This window comes from Pimephales promelas, chromosome 1 (genome assembly GCF_988280905.1).
Source record: "Pimephales promelas chromosome 1, fPimPro1.hap1.1, whole genome shotgun sequence".
Classification (NCBI taxonomy): domain Eukaryota; kingdom Metazoa; phylum Chordata; class Actinopteri; order Cypriniformes; family Leuciscidae; genus Pimephales; species Pimephales promelas.
This window is the reverse complement of record NC_142769.1, coordinates 6,586,861-6,606,053: the sequence shown is the minus strand read 5'-3', so window position 1 is coordinate 6,606,053 and position 19,193 is coordinate 6,586,861. Positions and strand designations below refer to the sequence as shown.

Here is a 19,193-nt window from a genome sequence, read left to right as displayed (position 1 = left end):
TGACCCTCGAGTTTTGAATGGCGATTATTTTAGCCCATATTTTACTAAAGCAATAGCCTACAATACGTGCCTGAAAAATGGCTTTTTTCAGTGAGAAGGAATATGCAAATCAGTAATTTAATCGTAATCGTTAGCAACATGCGAATTCAAACTAGGCTATCCTCCGGTTTCACAGACAAAGCTACTGTAAAATCCTGTCCCAGACTAAAATGCATTATTGAGACGTTTTAACTGAAAGCCGCTGTTTTATTTCAAGATGCAGACCGGTCTGATGTTTTTTCGACGGCTCGTTATGACTTAAATTAATGTTATTAAACTAAGGCCTAATCCTGGTTTAGTTATGCCTTATTGTCTTAGAAACTGGGTCTAAATCACGGTAAAGTTAAAATAGGCTACTACAGAATCCAAAAGGGAATCTACACTGATCTCTATAAGATCAGTGAATCCATACAATTTTTAAATATCCAAAGGTTCTGAGCATTGCAAATTGGGTTTATTGGCAACATTTATAGACTTTCAGCTGTTTGCAATGGAAAAATCCAACACAAGTCATTGAAAAAGCTTATAACATGTTTCAAGTGGTTTCCCCAAATTAAACTAAAAAAACTACTTTTAATGATTCTGCATACAGTCAAAAAATTATTCAACCCCCTGAATAGAATCTCTCACAACAGCACAAATCTGCAATACATGTCTCAAGCACACCTAATGCAACTAATCAAGGCCTTCATTAGTTTCACCAGGTGTGCTTGAGCAAGAACACATGAAATATCATGCTGCGTCCCAATTCGCTTACTTATACTATGCCCTAAAAGTATGTACTCTTTTTGTGAAGAAAAAGTACATACTTTTGAGTGTGTAGCAAAAGAGGGACATTCTATCATGTCATCTTTAACGGACGGACAGCTCTGTTGCGTGCTGCGTGCATCCTGTCTCCGTAAACTGCCCTGTCAATCATCTTATCACAGTTAAAATCCTCTATTCTATCTAATTTGATTTTTCTACCGTTTCGGAGAGCACGTTCATCTGCCAATTGTGGGTTTTTGATGAGACTCTCGTGTTTGCAATTTGAATGTAATGATGCATTTAAAAAGTAATGGGTAAACGTATCTTTACAAAAGTTCACAATGCTGCTGCAGATGCAATATAATGTGGACAACATTGAATAAATTCATTTTCGTTAGGTTAGATACTGATAATTAATCACTCAAACGTCTCTAAACCTCTCAACATAACCGCGGGACTCGCGCGTCCTCCATGTCTGTAGTTTTTTAACACTTTTTACTCGTATTTGTAGTTCTAACCGAATCCTCGTCCAACGCGCAGTGGGTTGTGGACAATATAGTGTGCATAATCGATCTACACTTCGGATTCTGACCGGTATCTTTGAAACACTCATTTAAACATACTACGATTTGGGATGTACTAATTCTATTTTCGAACACTATTTAGAACGGATAGTATGCAAATTGAGTTGGGTTTGTTGAATGTCACGTTTGGCTGCATGTCAAATATATAGAAAAAGCCTAAAGAAAGGCCCAAAATGTTAAGAGAAGATATCATCACCCTTCACAAACAAGGAACGGGATACAAAACACAGTTGGAAACATAATTTGCAAGTTCAAAGTTCAAGGAACAGTGGTAACTGACCGGGGCAGAAAAAGAAAGCTATCAATGGCAGCAACCAGATTTCTGAGAAGGTTCTGAAAAACCCTCGAGTGACTGCAAAAGACCTGCAACAAGACTTGGTGACAGACACTGAGGTTTCAGCTGCACAGTTAAGCGCGTATTAAATGCATGCCAGAACTCCAAGACGTACACCACTAGTATACCCAAAAGGACAAGAAAAGTGCTTAAAATCATATAAATAAGCCACAGACGTTGTCGGATTCTGTTCTGTGGATCGATAAAAAACACACAAACCCAAGAATATTACTTAACTGGAGGCCATTGCTCATGAAGAAAGGGCTAAGATTCCTCAGAAATGCTGCCAGAAGCTGGTGTATCAATATACATCTTGTTTGCAGCACGTCATAACAGCAAAAGTGTGTTCGATTAAATACTAAAGCTGCTTGCCATGAAAGGGATGAATGAGACTGCATTAAAACTTGCATTTTCAGTTGAATTTGAGAAAATTACTTGAAAAATTTGTTCTGTTGAGCTATATTTCAGTTATTATTATTATTATGTATTTAGCTTTATCTTCAAAGAGGAAAATGAAAGTGAGCACATCTTTTTCTGTTCATCCAGAGAGTTCATCTGTAAATCCCACCTGGACATCTTTAAAAACCTCATGGTGTAATCTTTATGGTATTTTTGTAACTTTTTAATATGCATATTTGTAATATTTAATTTAATGAATATTATGTATGCTTTTATCATTAATAAAAAAAAGAAAAAAAAACGTGGTTAAACAAATAGTAATGGGATGTCAGATTATTTTTGGTGAAACTGTTCTGACAGTGCATTTCAATCAACCTATTAAACACACACACACACACACACACACACACACACACACACCAGCTACCATGTTTTACAGGGACTTGGTGTAATTGTTTTTATTTTGTACAAACTGTATATTCTGTATAGGCCTATTGACAGAAAAAGATTTTCAAAAAAGATAATTCTGTATGATTTATAAGCTTGTTTCCTATATGTAAAAATAAAATCGACCTATAACACTGTAAAAAAAAAAAAAAAAAAAAAAGTAAAATAAATAAAAATATTGTAGGTTTAACTTAAAAAGGTAAGTAACCTGGTTGCCTTAAAATTTTAAGTTGATTGAACTGGAAAAAGCAAGTTAATACAATGAAGGCGATTAATTTAATCATCAGAACCTCAAAATAATAAGTTATCTCAATCAACTAAGTAAATTATTTAGGCTAAGTTGATTTGACAAAAGAAAATATGCTGTAATAACAAATCTTGAAAATATATTTTTTATAGTGTAGGAGATTTGAGAAATGCATCAATTAAAGAAATCTGGAAAACTAGATACAGAATTTTTGCTTGTGAATAATATATATATATATATATATATGGTTACAGTAAACTAGTGCAAGATTGAATTTGCACGTCATTTTGGCGCGCCCACCCTCCTGGTTGGACGTCAACGCACGGCGCATGCACACGAGCTCGTTGAGAAGGGTGCGCGCGCGAGCGAGCCACTGGCAGCACACACACACAGGCGCGAGATAAAGATGGCGGCGACGGTGGGGGAAACGGCGTGATATGCTGGAGTAGTGGCACTGAACCTGGGTAAAACCTCTGAATGACAAACCATAGCAAAATGGAAACCATGTCACAGTAGGCGTTTTTTGGTAATACCAAGTACTACAAACTCACCTCATCCCTTTCCCCCCCGAGAGAACATTCATCTTGTGATTGTGGAGAAATCTCACCGGGAGCATGGCCTCGCAAAGTAACCAGGTAGGAAAACACTTCGGCCTCTTTTTATGTCGCGCTTTACACCATAATATCATTTAGAGGGGGTGTTTTGTCCTGTGCTGTACTTTCTGTCGGAGTGTGAGGTGTGCGCGCGCGAGCTCATTGAATCAGCAGCATGGCTGCAGGCCTCACGCGCTTATTCTGAACCACTCACTTTCTGTCAGCTAGCTGACACACAGGCGAGCTCCGCATGCACGCTTTACGAACGATATTAAGCTGTCACGAGGGCCGCGTGTATGGCTTTGCGCAGAGTGTTAGGTTTTCGGCCATGAGTTTGTGTGTGGCCCGCTCGCTCGCGCTGCTGCTGCAGCGGCCTGGCCACGCGCGCGTGCTCATTTAATAACGGTCATTAGCCGACGAACGTTTTCCCTCACTGTGAACATACTGCGCTTATGGCGACATTTCTGTCGGATATTACAGGTCTATCACACTCCACTATAGGCAGTAAGAGGGTATGAATTGTCTCCATTAAGTGTCTTGAGTTTAAGCAAGTTGAAATATTCGTGTCGTGTTGCTAATGTAGTGAAATAGGCCTGTTGATTGGGGGCGGTATCGCTTCCTGTCTTCAACCTCATTCATACTCTTGCGTTTGAGTTTTTCGTTTGATTTTTGAGTATATGGCATCCATTACGTTTTCGGTGACAGCTTGTCAACATTATACTGCATTTCCAAGCGCTTCAGACTGGTTGTGAAGTCAGCTAACTTTAAACGAGGCACGATGTAGATGCTACATCATTGTAGCTCAACTGTTAGCCACATGCTGTGCTGATACTGTGCTGTCCTTAATGTAAAGTCCTGCATATTAAAATACATCCCAATTGTTTTTAATGTTCTGATTTGGGCTGTCATATGCATATAACAATGTGCGATTTTCAACTTTGTGGAAAGTTGGACGGCTTGTTGTGCTACATTGTATTGAGTTGAACTATGTTGGTTTTTTTAAATGTCAAGTTATTGGTATTTCTGGTTAATGGAAGATGCTTTTGTTGAAATAGGCAATCTAGATGCTTAAAGCACGAGGTTCTGTCAAAGTGTTGGTTAGCCAGGCTACCTGTCAGTATTCATGTAAACATGAAGGATATTGTTATTTTCTTATAACTGTCTGTGGCATTTCTGAAGTGTTTATTCATAGCTCTGTATAATTCTAATGTTACATTTTATTATTCACATGTCATTATTCTGTTACAGCTATCTTCTTAGCAAAGTTCTCTTTTACTAAGTACATTCACTAGTGTTCGGCTGATATTTGGCCATTTTTTTGGTGGGGGGATTAAAGCAGAAAAGTGTTTTAACATTATCTGGACTTTTTATTTTTCAGCGCAGATGTCAGACTTCCCATTCTTTGTCTTGATTAATTTACTTGAACAGTTTTGTCTAATTTATTAGAACTGTTCAAGTAAAAATCACTCACAGCTCTTGAATGGAAAACATTTAGATGCTCTTATACTGAAAGCACGGTTAATTGCTTGTAATGTGTGTCTTTGTTCCTCTATTATTTACTACTTTTGTTTTAAATCTATATTTGTTTAATATTCTTAAAAAAATTGTAAAAAGTACTTAATGACATGTAAGAAGTATAAAAAGTTACGATTTTTCAAGATGGTAAATTAATAAAGAAAAAAAAAGTTGACTAATTTGGGAATCGGATCGTGACTCCCAGGATCGGATTCCCAAAGCGACTATGGCAGTTCATAACATCGCAAGCATTCGCCATTCTAGTGTGTTTTCAGTCGTATAATATAAACTGTAATGTATACCTCATTTTCGTCCTCACTACTACCTCTCTACTTTATTGTCTGTGTCCTGAAGTCCCAGAATGCATTGCTGATTTCATGTTTCCAATCTCTATAGGGTCATCTCGTGTCAACTCGGAGGTCCCTAGCTCATTTTTTATTCTGTTAACATCTTTTCTTTTCAAAAATATAAATAATAAAGCCAAAAAATTAAATGTCATTGATGTTTATTGAAATTAACATGCCAAAAGAAAAGTTTGCAAAGAACCAAATGTACAATCATTTTAAGATATCTTTAATACTTCTTACAGGCGTGCAAACGTAAGGGAACATTACTCTTTAAATGAAAAATTATCACCTATGTGGAATGTAAATGGTAAAATGTGATCCATATTTTGTCTTTTTGACATTCAATATTTTGGCATCACTATTTTTTTTTGTCTTTCGCCTTAGAAAATGTGATCCTAATAAAAAAAATTGAGCTGGGGAAGTTTCTGCAATTTGGTTGATTGGACCTATACTGTGGCCAATCCATTTAGCAAATGTATAAATAGGCATAATTCGCCATTAAAGGTGCTCTAAACAATGTCACGAGACGCTCCTAAAGTCCAGAATTTACATTGTAAATGACTTCTAAAGGTGGCGAGTACTCTGCGATAGTTTGTGTGAATGATTTTCACCCAGTGTTTGTGTTTGTTATGAATTTGAATATTGACTCATAGATAATTAGCAACTTTGACTTAATTTGTTTATGATGGAGACGTTGTTTATGCTCACTGGGAAACGCAAAGCTAACTTTATCTCGCTATTATTGCGTCCTTGTATGCGAGCTAAAGTTATAACCTCATGTGGCATAACGTTTTGCTGTGTTTCTCTGGTAATGTTTGTCTTTTTCTGCTTTATCTGAAAGCATTTATCTAAATTGGCTGCATTACATCTTGAATGAAGTTAAGTATCAGTAAAACTATAGGGACGACGACTGCTGCTGATCTGTGCTGCGTTTCTCGTTTGGTTCACACTTTATTAAGCAGACACATTCAGTTTTTAATGCTAGTCTCTGTTCTCTGACGTAGGGCTGTAACGATTTTGGCTAAAATCATAATCACGATTAATCGAACAAGTCACCTCGATTACGATGATTGAACGATTATTTCAATTTTTTTCTTTCTCATATGTCATTGGCAAGGCTTATTCTGTAAATATGTATGTATTTTTTTTCTAATGAAAGAGTGCATAATCTTTTAAATTCTAAACTAAGGAAACAAACATAGCTTTTAATGCTTATTAAATATTTAAAAATATAAAAAAATGTGGAAAATAGTTATTTTTGTGAATAAAATAAATTATTGTAAATATTGCCATCTAAAAAGTAAAATATATTCAAATTGTATAGCATCTGTTAATGCTTGTGTTATTGAAAGCTGCTTTGTGGAGTGGAGGCACTTGTTGCTTGGCGTTTGTGTCTCTCTTTTTTTTTCACGCGTTTCCGCGTTAACACTAGATTCCGCGTTAATTGGCCAGTTCCACAATTCCATGATCGCGAAAATTATAGGGCCCTACATCGCTTTGAGCACCTTTATGTATCTAATAAATATTTACTAGGGCTGTCAAACGATTAATCGCGATTCATCATATCCAAAATAAAAGTTTGTGTTTACATAATATATGTGGGTGCACTGTGTATAATTATTATATATATAAATACACACACATGCTTGTATATATTTAAGAAATATTTTCTTGTATATACTGTATATAGATTTATATATCATTTATAGTATATATAAATATAAATATTTTATATATAAATAATATTTTTTTCTTAAATATACATGCATGTGTGTGTATATATATATATATATATATATATATATATATATATATACACACACACACACAAAATAATTATACACAGTGCACCCACATATATTGTGTAAACACAAACTTTTATTTTGGATCCGATTAATCGCGATTAATCGTTTGACAGCCCTAATATTTACTTCCTAGAACCTCACTTTAGTGAATCCAATCCAGCGATTAGATCTGAAGTGAGTATTTGTAGCCTGTATAAAATGCATGGCAGTTTGTCCTTGCAAATTGGATTGGGGCATGATTAGCTGCTATGTCAAATTAATATGCAATGTGTGTTTTTTTTTTTCTTTATTCAAGAAAATGATTCCTAAGTCGCATGGTCAAATTTTTTATATGTGTAAAAGCCACTATAATAGAAATACAGAATTAAGTTAAGTGTTTATCATGCTCATTTTCTTATTGACTCAAGTTAATTTATAATTTAGTAAATGTGTCAAAATAAGTAATTGCAGCATGTTAATTAAATTAAATGGTGTGAGGTATATTGGCTTTATATTAGCCATCGGCCACCCCTGCTCTCTGACATCTCGCCATCAGCCATAAAAAAAAATCCCATATCGGTTTACCACGAATATGCACCACTGCAGTATTTTTAACCAGACTGGTTTATGTCGCCTAACTGTAACTGCTGTGGCTGCATACACAAATGTCAAACAGAAGTTGTTAACTGTGATTTAGAATAAATTTACAGTCTTGTTGGAATCCCACATTATGTAAACAATAGTTTCCAACCTACTCAAGTCCATGCTTGACATGCATATGGCTCGCTATCCTCAGATTCCCTTGGCATTGTTCACGCTTTCACCCATTACAAAGCCTGGTGAGCCAATGTGTCTGTTAATGTTCAGTGATAGGCTATGCAAAACACTCTTAACAAGGATTGGGCTATGTTTGTATTGAATGCATGAGAAGAGTTTGAAGACTATTCCTAGAATGAAAGAAACGCCTGAAATAGAAGTTGGATGTATTGTAATTATGGGTGGGGCAGTTATGATGTGCCAAGTTTAGAGGATATCACTCAGTTGAAGCCTATTATAGATGAAAATGAAAATGCAGGCAGCTGATGGGCACTCTCCAAGTATGACGATATCTGCTTTAAAAGTTCATTGAGCTGGCCATGTTCTGGCTGAACATGTGGCTAGTAGCACAAAAAAAAAAAACTTTCATAATCTCCTGCTGTATACAGGTATGCCACACGGGTATATTTGGTGACTTTTTTTTTTTTTTTGATCAATTAACTAGTGGAAAATTTTGCCTCATTTTATACATTTCTAGGTATGAACGATTCTGAAAAATCTAATTGTGAATTTTAATTAACCTTTTTTTGATATAAATTTTAATAAAGCTCTATCTTCTGTATTCAACAAAGACAAACAATAAATCATTGTATAGTAGGGCTTGCAGTCTTTAGGCACCTCACGATCGGATTCCAATTCTGGTAGTCGCAATCCTTTTGCGAACAAAAACGTTTCTTGATTTTATTCATTTCTTTTTATTGTTTTTTACAGGGCCAATGCACAATTAAAAGAAATTGCACCAGAGTTAGCTAATAACTAATTTGCATCTGCTATTGATCTACTTTTTTATTTTTATAAATAAAAACTAAAATAACTTTTTTTTATTTAATTACATGTTTTTTTTATAATTGCACATTTAAAAATGAAATGACATTTTTAAATAGCCTATATAAACTAATATAGCTTCAAAACGTAAAAGCAAGTAAATAATAAAGTGGAACAAAAAACATTACAAGCAATAAAGAAAGAGTGCTTTCAGTATCTGAAAGTTTTCAAGAGCTGTGAGTGGTTTTTCTCCTTCTCAACCTTACTACTGTTTAATTATTCCTGATGACATCATAGAGAGCGGGAGATCTGATAAGCAGCATTCACATGCACAGATCTCTTGTGAAATATAAGATGTGGTTTGTCCTGTCTGTTTAATCCCTTAAGACACAACTGACTTTGTTTGCTTTTATGATGCGAAATTCATGTATTTTGAGATGCACAAATTAATTAACCGCTTACTGAGTGACACACAGCCGAATGCGTGAGCACTCTTCACAAAGCGCATGTAAACATTTGAAATTGAAAGCAGTGAGTCAATGAGTTTCATATTTTTAATATAAGCCCAATGCATTCCAAACGACAGTTGATGCTTTCGTAGAGCATTTGTAAGGAAAATACCGGCGGGCAAGACCACACACTGCAAGCGTAACATTTCTCACAGCACAGATCCTGCGCAATGAAGCCCGCGAATGTCCTTGTAATTCACTTCAGCTTTCAGTCCAAGATCTGTGCGAATAAAACAAAATCCCTTCGGTGAGATTTCTTACATTTTATGTCATAAGTCTTCAAGTGATGAAATGGTAAAACAAATGTCTTTATGATCATTTTAAGATGTCCTATATTTGTGGATGGATAAATCGTGATACAACCTAATGTGATTAAACTTCAAAAGGCTATTTTCATTTTTTATTTCATAAAAAAATGGAGTGCTGCAGGTGGCAATGTTAGGCTCGTGCAACAGCGGATCAAACTGCAAAGGATCATTTGAAGGATTATCCCGTAATGGTATAGACATTTTCAGAGAGTCCCGTTGTACTTTCGGGGGTTGTTTATAATTTTCACACATTGTGTGTTCGTTTTTTTTTTCTGGCCCTAATTGGTATTTTGGTTACACAATAAATAAACTATTTAAGTTAAAGTTAAAAGGACAGTCAATCAACTACACTGTAACAACGTAACGTAACTATTACTAGCTAATCCCGCTTCACTCTCGGCATTTAACTGCAGCAAAACTGGACATGATAGTCACAATTTTGTCATGCTTATTTGAGTTAAGAGAACTGATGGGGATGTTCTTTTAATTGGTATTCAAACAATGTATGTCTTGTGACCAACTCAATGAGTGTTGCCAACAGGGACTGTGTAGAGTGCCCTCTGGTGGACAAACTATACAACTCCAACACTCGTGACATGGTTCAAGCATGTTTCGTCAGTTTTTATTTTATCTTTGAAATATTCATATATCGACCATTATAACTGCCGATACCGATAGTTTGGAAAATGCCTAATATCGGCCGATAATATCGGTCTGCCGATATATCGGTCTGGCTCTAATTCAAAGATATTTGAAGAAAATGCTTTTTTGTTTTTAAATTTAGGAAGGGAAAATGCCACTACGGGTAACTTAGCCAGCGTTAGCGTTTAGCCTGAAATGTCAATGAATTAATCCAACAGCCTTTATTATGTTTCTCACTTAATTTGACGTGGAATTACATTAGAGGTCAAGAATAAAACAATTGCTTAAACAAAATTAAGATTCAAGCTTGTTCTCTCTTCCAGTTCTTCAGTGAGGCCGCTGGTATAGTAGTGAGACTGCTGAGGGAGAGGCGGCAGCAGGTCAAAGTTTAAAAGAAGCATAGTTCCAAGTGTCCCGTTCACAGAGAGAGACATTTTATGACAATGTAAAGAGAACCCCTACCATTTAAAAGCTGTAATATCAATAATTTTTAAAGCATAATTTTCAATGCATAATATTATGTAATCAAATTGAATTTCATTATCAAAACATTTTTAAAAGTCACATATTTTTTGTCACATGTAGTAGACCATTTTTGTGCCGTGGTAGGAGGATTTTCCGCCTGGCTACCACTGCAAGTTTGTTTCAAATGATTTAAGTTTTGTATGGTTGAAGATTTTCTGCTCCAAAGAAGCATTGAAGCAAATGTAAATATGCTAAAAATTCACTAATTGGTTGTATAGCCAATTTGATTTGTTGCTTGACCTGCATTGATATTCTCACATTGCTGGTCTGAGCAATATAAAGGTCTAAGCTCGCCATACCATGCTGAGAGAGGCCATTTTAAAAAAAAACATTTGACTGTGGAAATGGTCGTTTATTGTGATGTCAGAACTAGTTATGCACTTAAGGGCTGAAACCAGAAAATCGTCTCGACTCGTCTGGCTGGTCCTTCTCTGTGGGGGTTTGTTTGACACGTTTAACAAAACCAATGTGCCAACTTTCTGAAGCTCTTGCTTTCTTAATAAATATGGTTTATCACTTGAATGCACTTGAAAATAAGGTCTTTTTAATTAAAAAAAAATATTTGTCATGTTAAAGTCAGCATGAAACAGAATTTGCGATCGTCCTTTTTTTCCCTGTGAATTTTATTTTGTTTGTTTTAATGTAGGGCTGCAAAAACGAATCAGCTTAATGAAAATAATTGACGACGAATTTCATTATCGACTAGTCGCGTCTCTGCGCTGTTGCCTCTGACATGTTTTCCTCGGCGCATAATTGAATTGAATTCTTTATTGTCATTGTACAAAGTACAACAAAATTAGATGACATTCCTCTCAGTGCTTTAAAATGAAAAGAATATAATAAATAAAATTAAATTAAAAACATTGGATATATATCAATATGGTGTCCAGCTATTCTGTCCTTGCGTTTTGTTGCTATATCCTTGTAAATATTAGAAAGTCCAGCGAGTAGGGGTGTAACGGTACATGTATTCGTATTGAACCGTTTCGGTTTGAGGCTTCCGGTTCGGTACGCATACAAACCGAACGATTGCTTGGACCATTTTTCTTGCCGGCAAAATTCGTGCTGACGCGGCCAACACAACGTTGCGCAACATCCAAATGGCAAGCGTAATGAAAGCAGAACGAAACTGCGCTCCTCGTTATGTGCTTCACGGATCGTTTATCAGTTCGGACCAGCAACAGCCGATCTCGCGAGCCGATCTCGATCAAGCAACACTGTTACCACACCGCGCTAAGAGATCCGGTAAAGAAAACATTTGAATTCGCCACTGAGGTAATAACATCGCTGCGAGATCTAGTGAGATGCATTCACATTTCTCCGTTATTAACCGTAGATCTCTATTAGATCAAACAGCGCTGTCATGGAAACCAGGAGAAACATTGTGCCGTGAATGAACTAGTACTTTACGTCCACAGACCAGCAACATTCACCATGGATTTAATATAGTAACACTAACTGTAACCAGTTTGGCTGGAATGGTGAAATGCTTTCAAGTACTTCACACATCTTTTTCCATCACTTCAAAATTCAAATATAATATAAATAAATATATATTTAAATGTTATTTTTAATGTGATGACCAAAACATTATTTGTTCATCCTTCAAAGATGACCCCCATTTATAAACCTGAAAGTTTCAAGATCTAGGAAAACTCACACTTATTTAAAAATATTTTTTCTTTAAACAAATAGGAAATTTCTCTGGCATTTCTTTGTTTTTGCTGTATCGAAAACGTACCGAACCGTGACTTTAAAACCGAGGTACGTACCGAACCGTGATTTTTGTGTACCGTTACACCCCTACCAGCGAGTATTTACATTTAGCATTTTCTGTCAAGTGTCTTGTTAAACTTCAGTGTTCAATGTACAAGCAAAGCGACGGCGAGTCCTGTGTCTTCACTTTAGTTTGCAGTACGTAAAATACAGGTACCCTGCATATCCATTGAGCTGCATTGAAATAGTACAGATCACTTGATGGAGAGCAAAACTCTGAAGTGCTCCATCAGAATGAGTGAAAATGTATCTATGCTAAACTTATACTTAGACTCTAACATGTACACTAAAGAGTAAAATCTATGAATTTATTTAATTTATTATTATGGCTAATGATAGACATTATTTAGTTGCCCAGAGTGAAGATTTAGTCGCAAATGCGAGTGATTTACTCTCATTGTACAGGGTTGAGATGGCTAATTTGTGGTAATCCCCAGTCCAAATGAGCAGCGATGGGGAGCTTAGTGTGGTACGTGTGGCACGCCTGTGAAAAATGGGCAAAGACACATTCTTTCTGTTGTGATTGTGCTCGCCATCCAGAGGCCATTGGATTACTGCTTGCTGTTTGTCCCTTGTGGTGCCGTTTCAGCAGTGTAGGTCGGTAATTTACAAACGGTTACATGTGCTTGAACTGCAGTTTCTTTTTTTTCTTGCTCTCCCTTTTTATGCAGCTAGTTGTGAATGTGAAGGGGTATTATGTGCACGTTTGATGAGGCTTGTTTGGATTTTCATCTGACACTTTCAGTTCCCCTAAAGACCTGCATGAAAATGAAGTTTCTGATAATAAGCTTTTATTTATTTTTCTAATATTTTTGGTTAATAGTCAGCTTAGTGATTAGTTTTAACTAAGTGCAAGAGTCTTTTAGTTTAACTGTTAGTGCTTGTAGGATTAAGTTAATTATAGCCTTCACAGAGGAAGCAGGTTATCTACTGGATGGTGTGACCATTATATGACCAGATACCATGTATTAAAAGATTAATTCACCTCAAAATGAAAATTTCCTGATAATTTATTCACCCCAATGCCATCAAAGATGTTCATTTCTTTCTTTCTTCTGTGGAAAAGAGAATTTTTTTTTTTTTTTTTTTTTTTTTTGTGGAAAACGGTTCAGGATTTTTCAGGATGAATGGCAACCAAATTGTTGAAGTCTAAATCAATCCCAGCTGAGTAATAGGGTCTTATCTAGCGAAATGTTTGGTAATTTTCTAAAAAAATACAAATGTATATCCTTTTTAATTATAGTAAATAGTAACATTTACGAGTGACGACAAAAACGAGTGAGCGAATTCGGACAGCCGTTGCTGACAGAGACGCGATCTGACACGCGTCCCATTTTCTCACAAATCTCTACGTTCGTTTAAAGGAGTAGTTCACTTTTGAAAAAACTTTTGCTGATAAATTACTCACCCCCATGTCATCCAAGATGTCCATGTCTTTCTTTCCTCAGTCGAAAAGAAATTAAGGTTTTTGATGAAAACATTCCAGGATTTTTCTCCTTATAATGAACTTCAATGGGAACCAGGTCCAACCGAGGTCCAAACGACAGTTAATAACAGTTTCAGATGCAGCTTCAAATGTCTTTAAACGACACCAAACGATGAATAAGGGTCTTATCATTAGGCATGGGCGGTATCCAAATTTTCATACCGTCAAACCTCCTCCCTATTTTACCGCGGTATACGGTATTACCGTGTGACTAATTAAAAATTACGAGATAAGGCTCAGACGGCATCACACATGATGACACGTTCAACCAGAGAGTGTCGGTTCCAATAATGCATCTAAAAGCTGTCAATCAATTATTAGAAAACAGGAGATGCACATTGTCTCACACCAGAGAATGTGAGCAGAGTGGTGATATTTCCTCTAGAGAGGGGAGCGCATTTCTGAAGATCACGCGCCACAAGCTCTGTCCACTCGGCGATGCGAGCCGAGTGGAGCCGAAATAAAATTATTTATTAAAAAACTAGTGTTTTCTATGTCAGTTGCTGCAAAGATAAAGATTGCATTGACGATGCAAACTGGCATCTTCACGGTAGTGAACACGAATAAAGAGTAGCCTAATGCACACTTCATATGAATCAGCCTATAGCAGAGAGCAGCCCATTTCTTTTAGCTTGTAATTGTTTTGTTTAAAAGTATAGGCGTTTCAAGCTTTTTCGGACACCGTCTCTCTCGCATGCTCTCTCGGACGCACTCGGTCTCTTGCGCACACTGTTGAGCGTGCTGTCTCGTAGTCTCTCTCGCGCGCTCTGGACTCGGACACAAACATTCGGTCTGACACCTCAGACAGATGTGCACGGAGGGGACTTTGTGTGTGTGCGACGAGTTTCTTAACTTTTTCGCCGACGACAGCAGAGCCGTGGAGAGCCGCTTCGCCATGCTTTCAGTGGAAACGCGGCTATTGTTTTGATGGCGTCATGAGCTGAAATGACGGGAGGGGTTGTCACACAGATTTGCTTCCTCGTCTCTCTGCATTTTCCTCAGACATACGTTCTTCTCCCACACAAAAACCGAATTTCATTCCAAATATGTAAAATTCTGCGAAATTCTGCGTTAATACTAGATTCCGCGTTAATTGGCCAATTGCGCGATTCCGTGATCGCAGAAATTATAGGGCCCTAAAAGTCAATGGAGCGCTGTGAAAAAGTGTCGGACCTCTGTGGGAGCTCTTTCTTGGCTGGGCTGTGATTGGCCAATCTACATTCTAGAGCGTGGCTTAGCCAAAGGCGAATTGTGATTAATTGTGAGTTAACTATGACAATGTGATTAATCGCGATTTAAATATTTTAATCGTTTGACAGCACTAATATATATTTATGTATATCTCTTTGAAAAGGTCTTGCATAGCAGAATACAAATATTAAACATATTTGTTTCAGTTTGTGACCAAACTATACCAAGTGTTTAAAAAATGGTACACAGGTTAGGCTTTTGTTACGTTGTACATTTGCAAAACATCAGTAAACCATAGTAAAACATGTCTTTGTTTAGAGGAGGTTGTCTAGATTCAAACGAGCCCCAACATATGACGCGTAGATCTTGAGAAAATCCTAACGGGATTAAAACGACATGCTTATGGAGACAAGATGTTATGGCTTCCAAGGTCCGACGCATCACAATCATGACACCGCGTCATTTGAAACTTCAATCAGTGGAAACTGGATCTTGGGTGATGGTGGGTGGGTATAGTGGTTTGGGACAATGTGTGGAGACCAATCAGACACTCTCATACAGCTGGATTGTGCTTGGATTGGGCCGATCGCCCTGGTTTATGGGTCTTGATTTACTGTGCTCCATAGAATAGGAAAGCACAGCTGAAACAGTGTTGGAAGATCATCATTCATCAAACGGATCTTGTTACTTATTCTATGTAATTATACATATTTTTATGTTTTGTGGAATTTACACAAGTGGTTCAGAAAACTCTTTTGTTTGGAAGTTTTTTTTTATTAAATAGTTTGTTTTCAAATGAAGAACATGAATGGCAGGGGGGGTCTATCATCTCCCCATAAATATAAGCATTCGTTTTAATCTGAGGGAAGAGAAATGTAACACGCTGGAATACGTAAACATAGTAATTGTGATCTATTTGCGGTTGTTTATTTTTCTGACCGAGTCCATCTCATCTGACATGTTATCAGAATTAATGTTTTTGTCTGTCTGGATTATGAAATGTCTGCTAACAGAGCGCTGTTTTTATCTGTGCGTTTACACAGAACGCCTCCCGCTGAGATAATTCATTTCCACAGAGCTGTAATTATTTAGACGTTTATTAGCTAAATAAGTGTTATATTGCGGACATTAATACGATCTGGATCTTGTTAAGTTACATACGATGACCATTCTGAATCATCTGATCATTAAACCAGTGAGTGAACGGCACTATGATCACAACTTCACGAGACTAATGATGAGCATATACAACAGAGAGAATTAAATTCAGTGCTTTTATTTCAAACATGCGCACATTCATGGTGGTTTTATTTCATTCGTGCGCACATTCATGGTTGTTTTATTTCATTTATGTTAAGTTATGTCTTTGGGGCAGGACTTTGACGGATTACAAGACTTGTGAGTTTGTCTGTTTTTAGTGCCAAGTTTAAAATGCATACAAGCATTTACATAGGCCTAACATTTCTTATTTGTGCATCAGTGGCTAAGTTTATTAATTAAGGGATGCAAGTTATTTTACCCTTGAACCTCCTCTCTGTCCAGACGCAGTGCTTTAATAGCTGTCTTGCGCGTAAATCTGCCAACTGGGAAAATGCTTAAATATCGGGCTAACTATGGTCAATGTCACTCCTCCTTTTATGCTTCTCACAGGTGTCTTTCATTATCACTCTCGCCACCGGCCTCGCGCCGCTCTCACGCCCCTCGCCCTCATCCTGCTCGCCACAGTATTTTGTGTGAAATGGAATTTCAAATTCTGGTGGCAGCTAACGTTAGCCTTGTAGACAGAAGAGTGATTTCTCTGATTGCGCTGTTCTGGATTAGTGGGTGTGGCTTGTGGGGCTGTGCAATGTTGTGCATTGTGGGAATTGTTGTCTTGCATACAAATGCGCCCTTTGGTTATTTTCTGCCTTTTCTCGGTCAAGAGGGCACCAAATTCAAAAATTCTTTTTCATTTCCACTACCTTTATGATCCACCTTCAATAAAGATTAATGTTGAAATGGGTGAAATGGTCCTTTTGAAAAGGTTAACACTTTTTTTTTGTACTGAAGTATGACAGGAAGTATGACATCTCATGAAAAACAAAAATAAATTGGAAAGAATTACACAGAAAAAAGTTAAGAGCACTCCTTTTATAATCAATGAAGCTATCGATCACTTCAGTATGATACTATGGAAGAACAATGGTACATTTAGTAAGAGTAGAATTTTAATTTTACCTTTAAAACTTAGGTTGTTTGTGTAAAAGTCAATTTTATCTGGATCTCAACTCAAGCTCAGTGCTTTACTGTCAAATAAACATGTAATATTGTTAGTAATTGTACATCATAAAGCAAAACAACAGTACATTTGTAATTAAATCGCCTCTGATTAACGATCCCCCCTCGGCGCTACCAAATCAGGTTCTGGCACCACCATCTGTAGAACTTGGTGGCACAGGTGCCACTGCTCTCAAATGTTAGTCTGGAGCCCCGACACTGTAAGTGTATTGAAAGTGCACGCACTGCAAAATGAAGTGCAACTGTTGTAATTGTAATCCACGTTTTAAATTCATCCCTAGTGTTTTAGTCATAGACTGTAAAAAATATGGACAAAGCGTCTGTGACGTCACCTCTGAAGAATGGGTTTGAGGCTGTTTATGGGGGGTATGGGCAGCGCCATACTGAAAAATCTTGAAATACAAAATACAAATGTTCAGAAAGGATACAGAGGTGGTAATGATGTGTTGTCAGATCATGGCCGAGACGTCAAATTCCACTCGACGCAGCCCGTTATCAGCTGTCAATCAAAGTTATCCGCCCTTATTTTTCATACATGTTATATCTAAATACGATCTAAACTAACGAGTTAGAAAAAAATTCACCCCTCTCACAGTTGTCAGGCACATGGAAAATGTTTACCGTTTGGTCCCGTGGACTTTTATTTTAATCTTCAATATATGATTTTATGCTGTGAAAACGGACATTATAATATGACGTCTATGGATATTTGCTCCCTTTTGGGACCGGCAGTTTTATATTGCAGTTTTTCGCACTTCCGAGTAGGCTTCATGTTTCAGATTAGAATGTTGCCGCTTGGTTTTAGTACTAAAGGCTGATCGCTCCACACTAACTAACTAACTATCAATTTAAAAACATTCACAATACATTCAGTAATGTTTAATTTTCCACACTCATAGAATGTTACACATTGTCCAAAGTGAACGCTTGAAGGGTCTCTCTCTGCCAATGCTTTGTCCTGTAAAGTGGGGCACGAGGGAGCCGTTTTGCCATGCTGCATGACTCGTCACTTTCCAACTTGCTCTTTACTTTCACCCAACCTGATGTTGCAATCATGCGATAATGATGGCTGCCACGTCTCCATTTACCCTCATAGACAGAGCTTTGATTGTGTTTTAATAAGTGGGCTGAATTTAAATTATAGATGCATTATAATGCAGATTCTCATGCCAAAAAGACTACCTCAGTCTTAAATGATGCTATAATGCCAGAATGAGGTTTTGCAAAGTGTTTGCAATTAAAAGGAAGTTAAAATCAATTCTTACCAATCCTTAAGTGTCACCTAACATTATGCACTTCTTTTTGTTTTGTTTTTATTACAGTACATCTTCGGGGAGTTCAGTCCAGATGAGTTCAATCAGTTCTTTGTGACTCCCCGGTGTTACGTTGAGGTAAAATAATTACATGTGAATACATCTACTCAATACATAATGTTAGGCAGTCTTAAAGCTTTATTGCATTTGCCTTTTCTGTCCCAGTTGAAATGTTTAGCCTAATCTGTTATATTTGAATGTTTGAAATTTGCAATGGAAATTACATTTTGCAAATCATGTGTAATTTTAGTCATGTGTTAGTTCTCACAATTTGCAACATCTGAAATGGAATTCATTTACACTGCTTTTAATCTGTCAGTGTAATCTTTCTTAAGCCTTTTAAAAATGTAATGCTATTAGTGTAAGAAACGGAAGTGGTAATTTTTTACATTTAAGTTCTTTTGCTACAAAATGTTGCATATAGGAAATGTAACGTCAAATACAGAAAATCACTGCCATCTTGCCTATTACATGTTATGCCATCGTACGCTTTATCCACCTTTTCTTCTGTACACAAAATGCACGAGTCATTGTTATTTATTGCACATA

At 36.8% G+C, this 19,193-nt stretch overlaps 1 protein-coding gene across 4 annotated transcripts in view; it reads left to right on the top strand.

The window, feature by feature from the left end:
• The first annotated feature begins 3,141 nt into the window (after window positions 1–3,141).
• The window catches only part of usp10 (ubiquitin specific peptidase 10), a 37,689-nt gene continuing 21,637 nt past the window's right edge, over window positions 3,142–19,193 (top strand). For 2 of the 4 annotated variants that reach the window (XM_039669714.2, XM_039669712.2), the window contains exons 1-2: window positions 3,144–3,432; window positions 18,654–18,722. In XM_039669714.2, coding sequence (XP_039525648.2) covers window positions 3,412–3,432; window positions 18,654–18,722 — 90 coding nt within the window. In that variant the 5' untranslated portion in view covers window positions 3,144–3,411. Of the gene's footprint in view, window positions 3,433–18,653; window positions 18,723–19,193 lie in introns of all 4 variants that reach the window. The other 2 variants (XM_039669713.2, XM_039669711.2) reach the window with 2 other exon arrangements.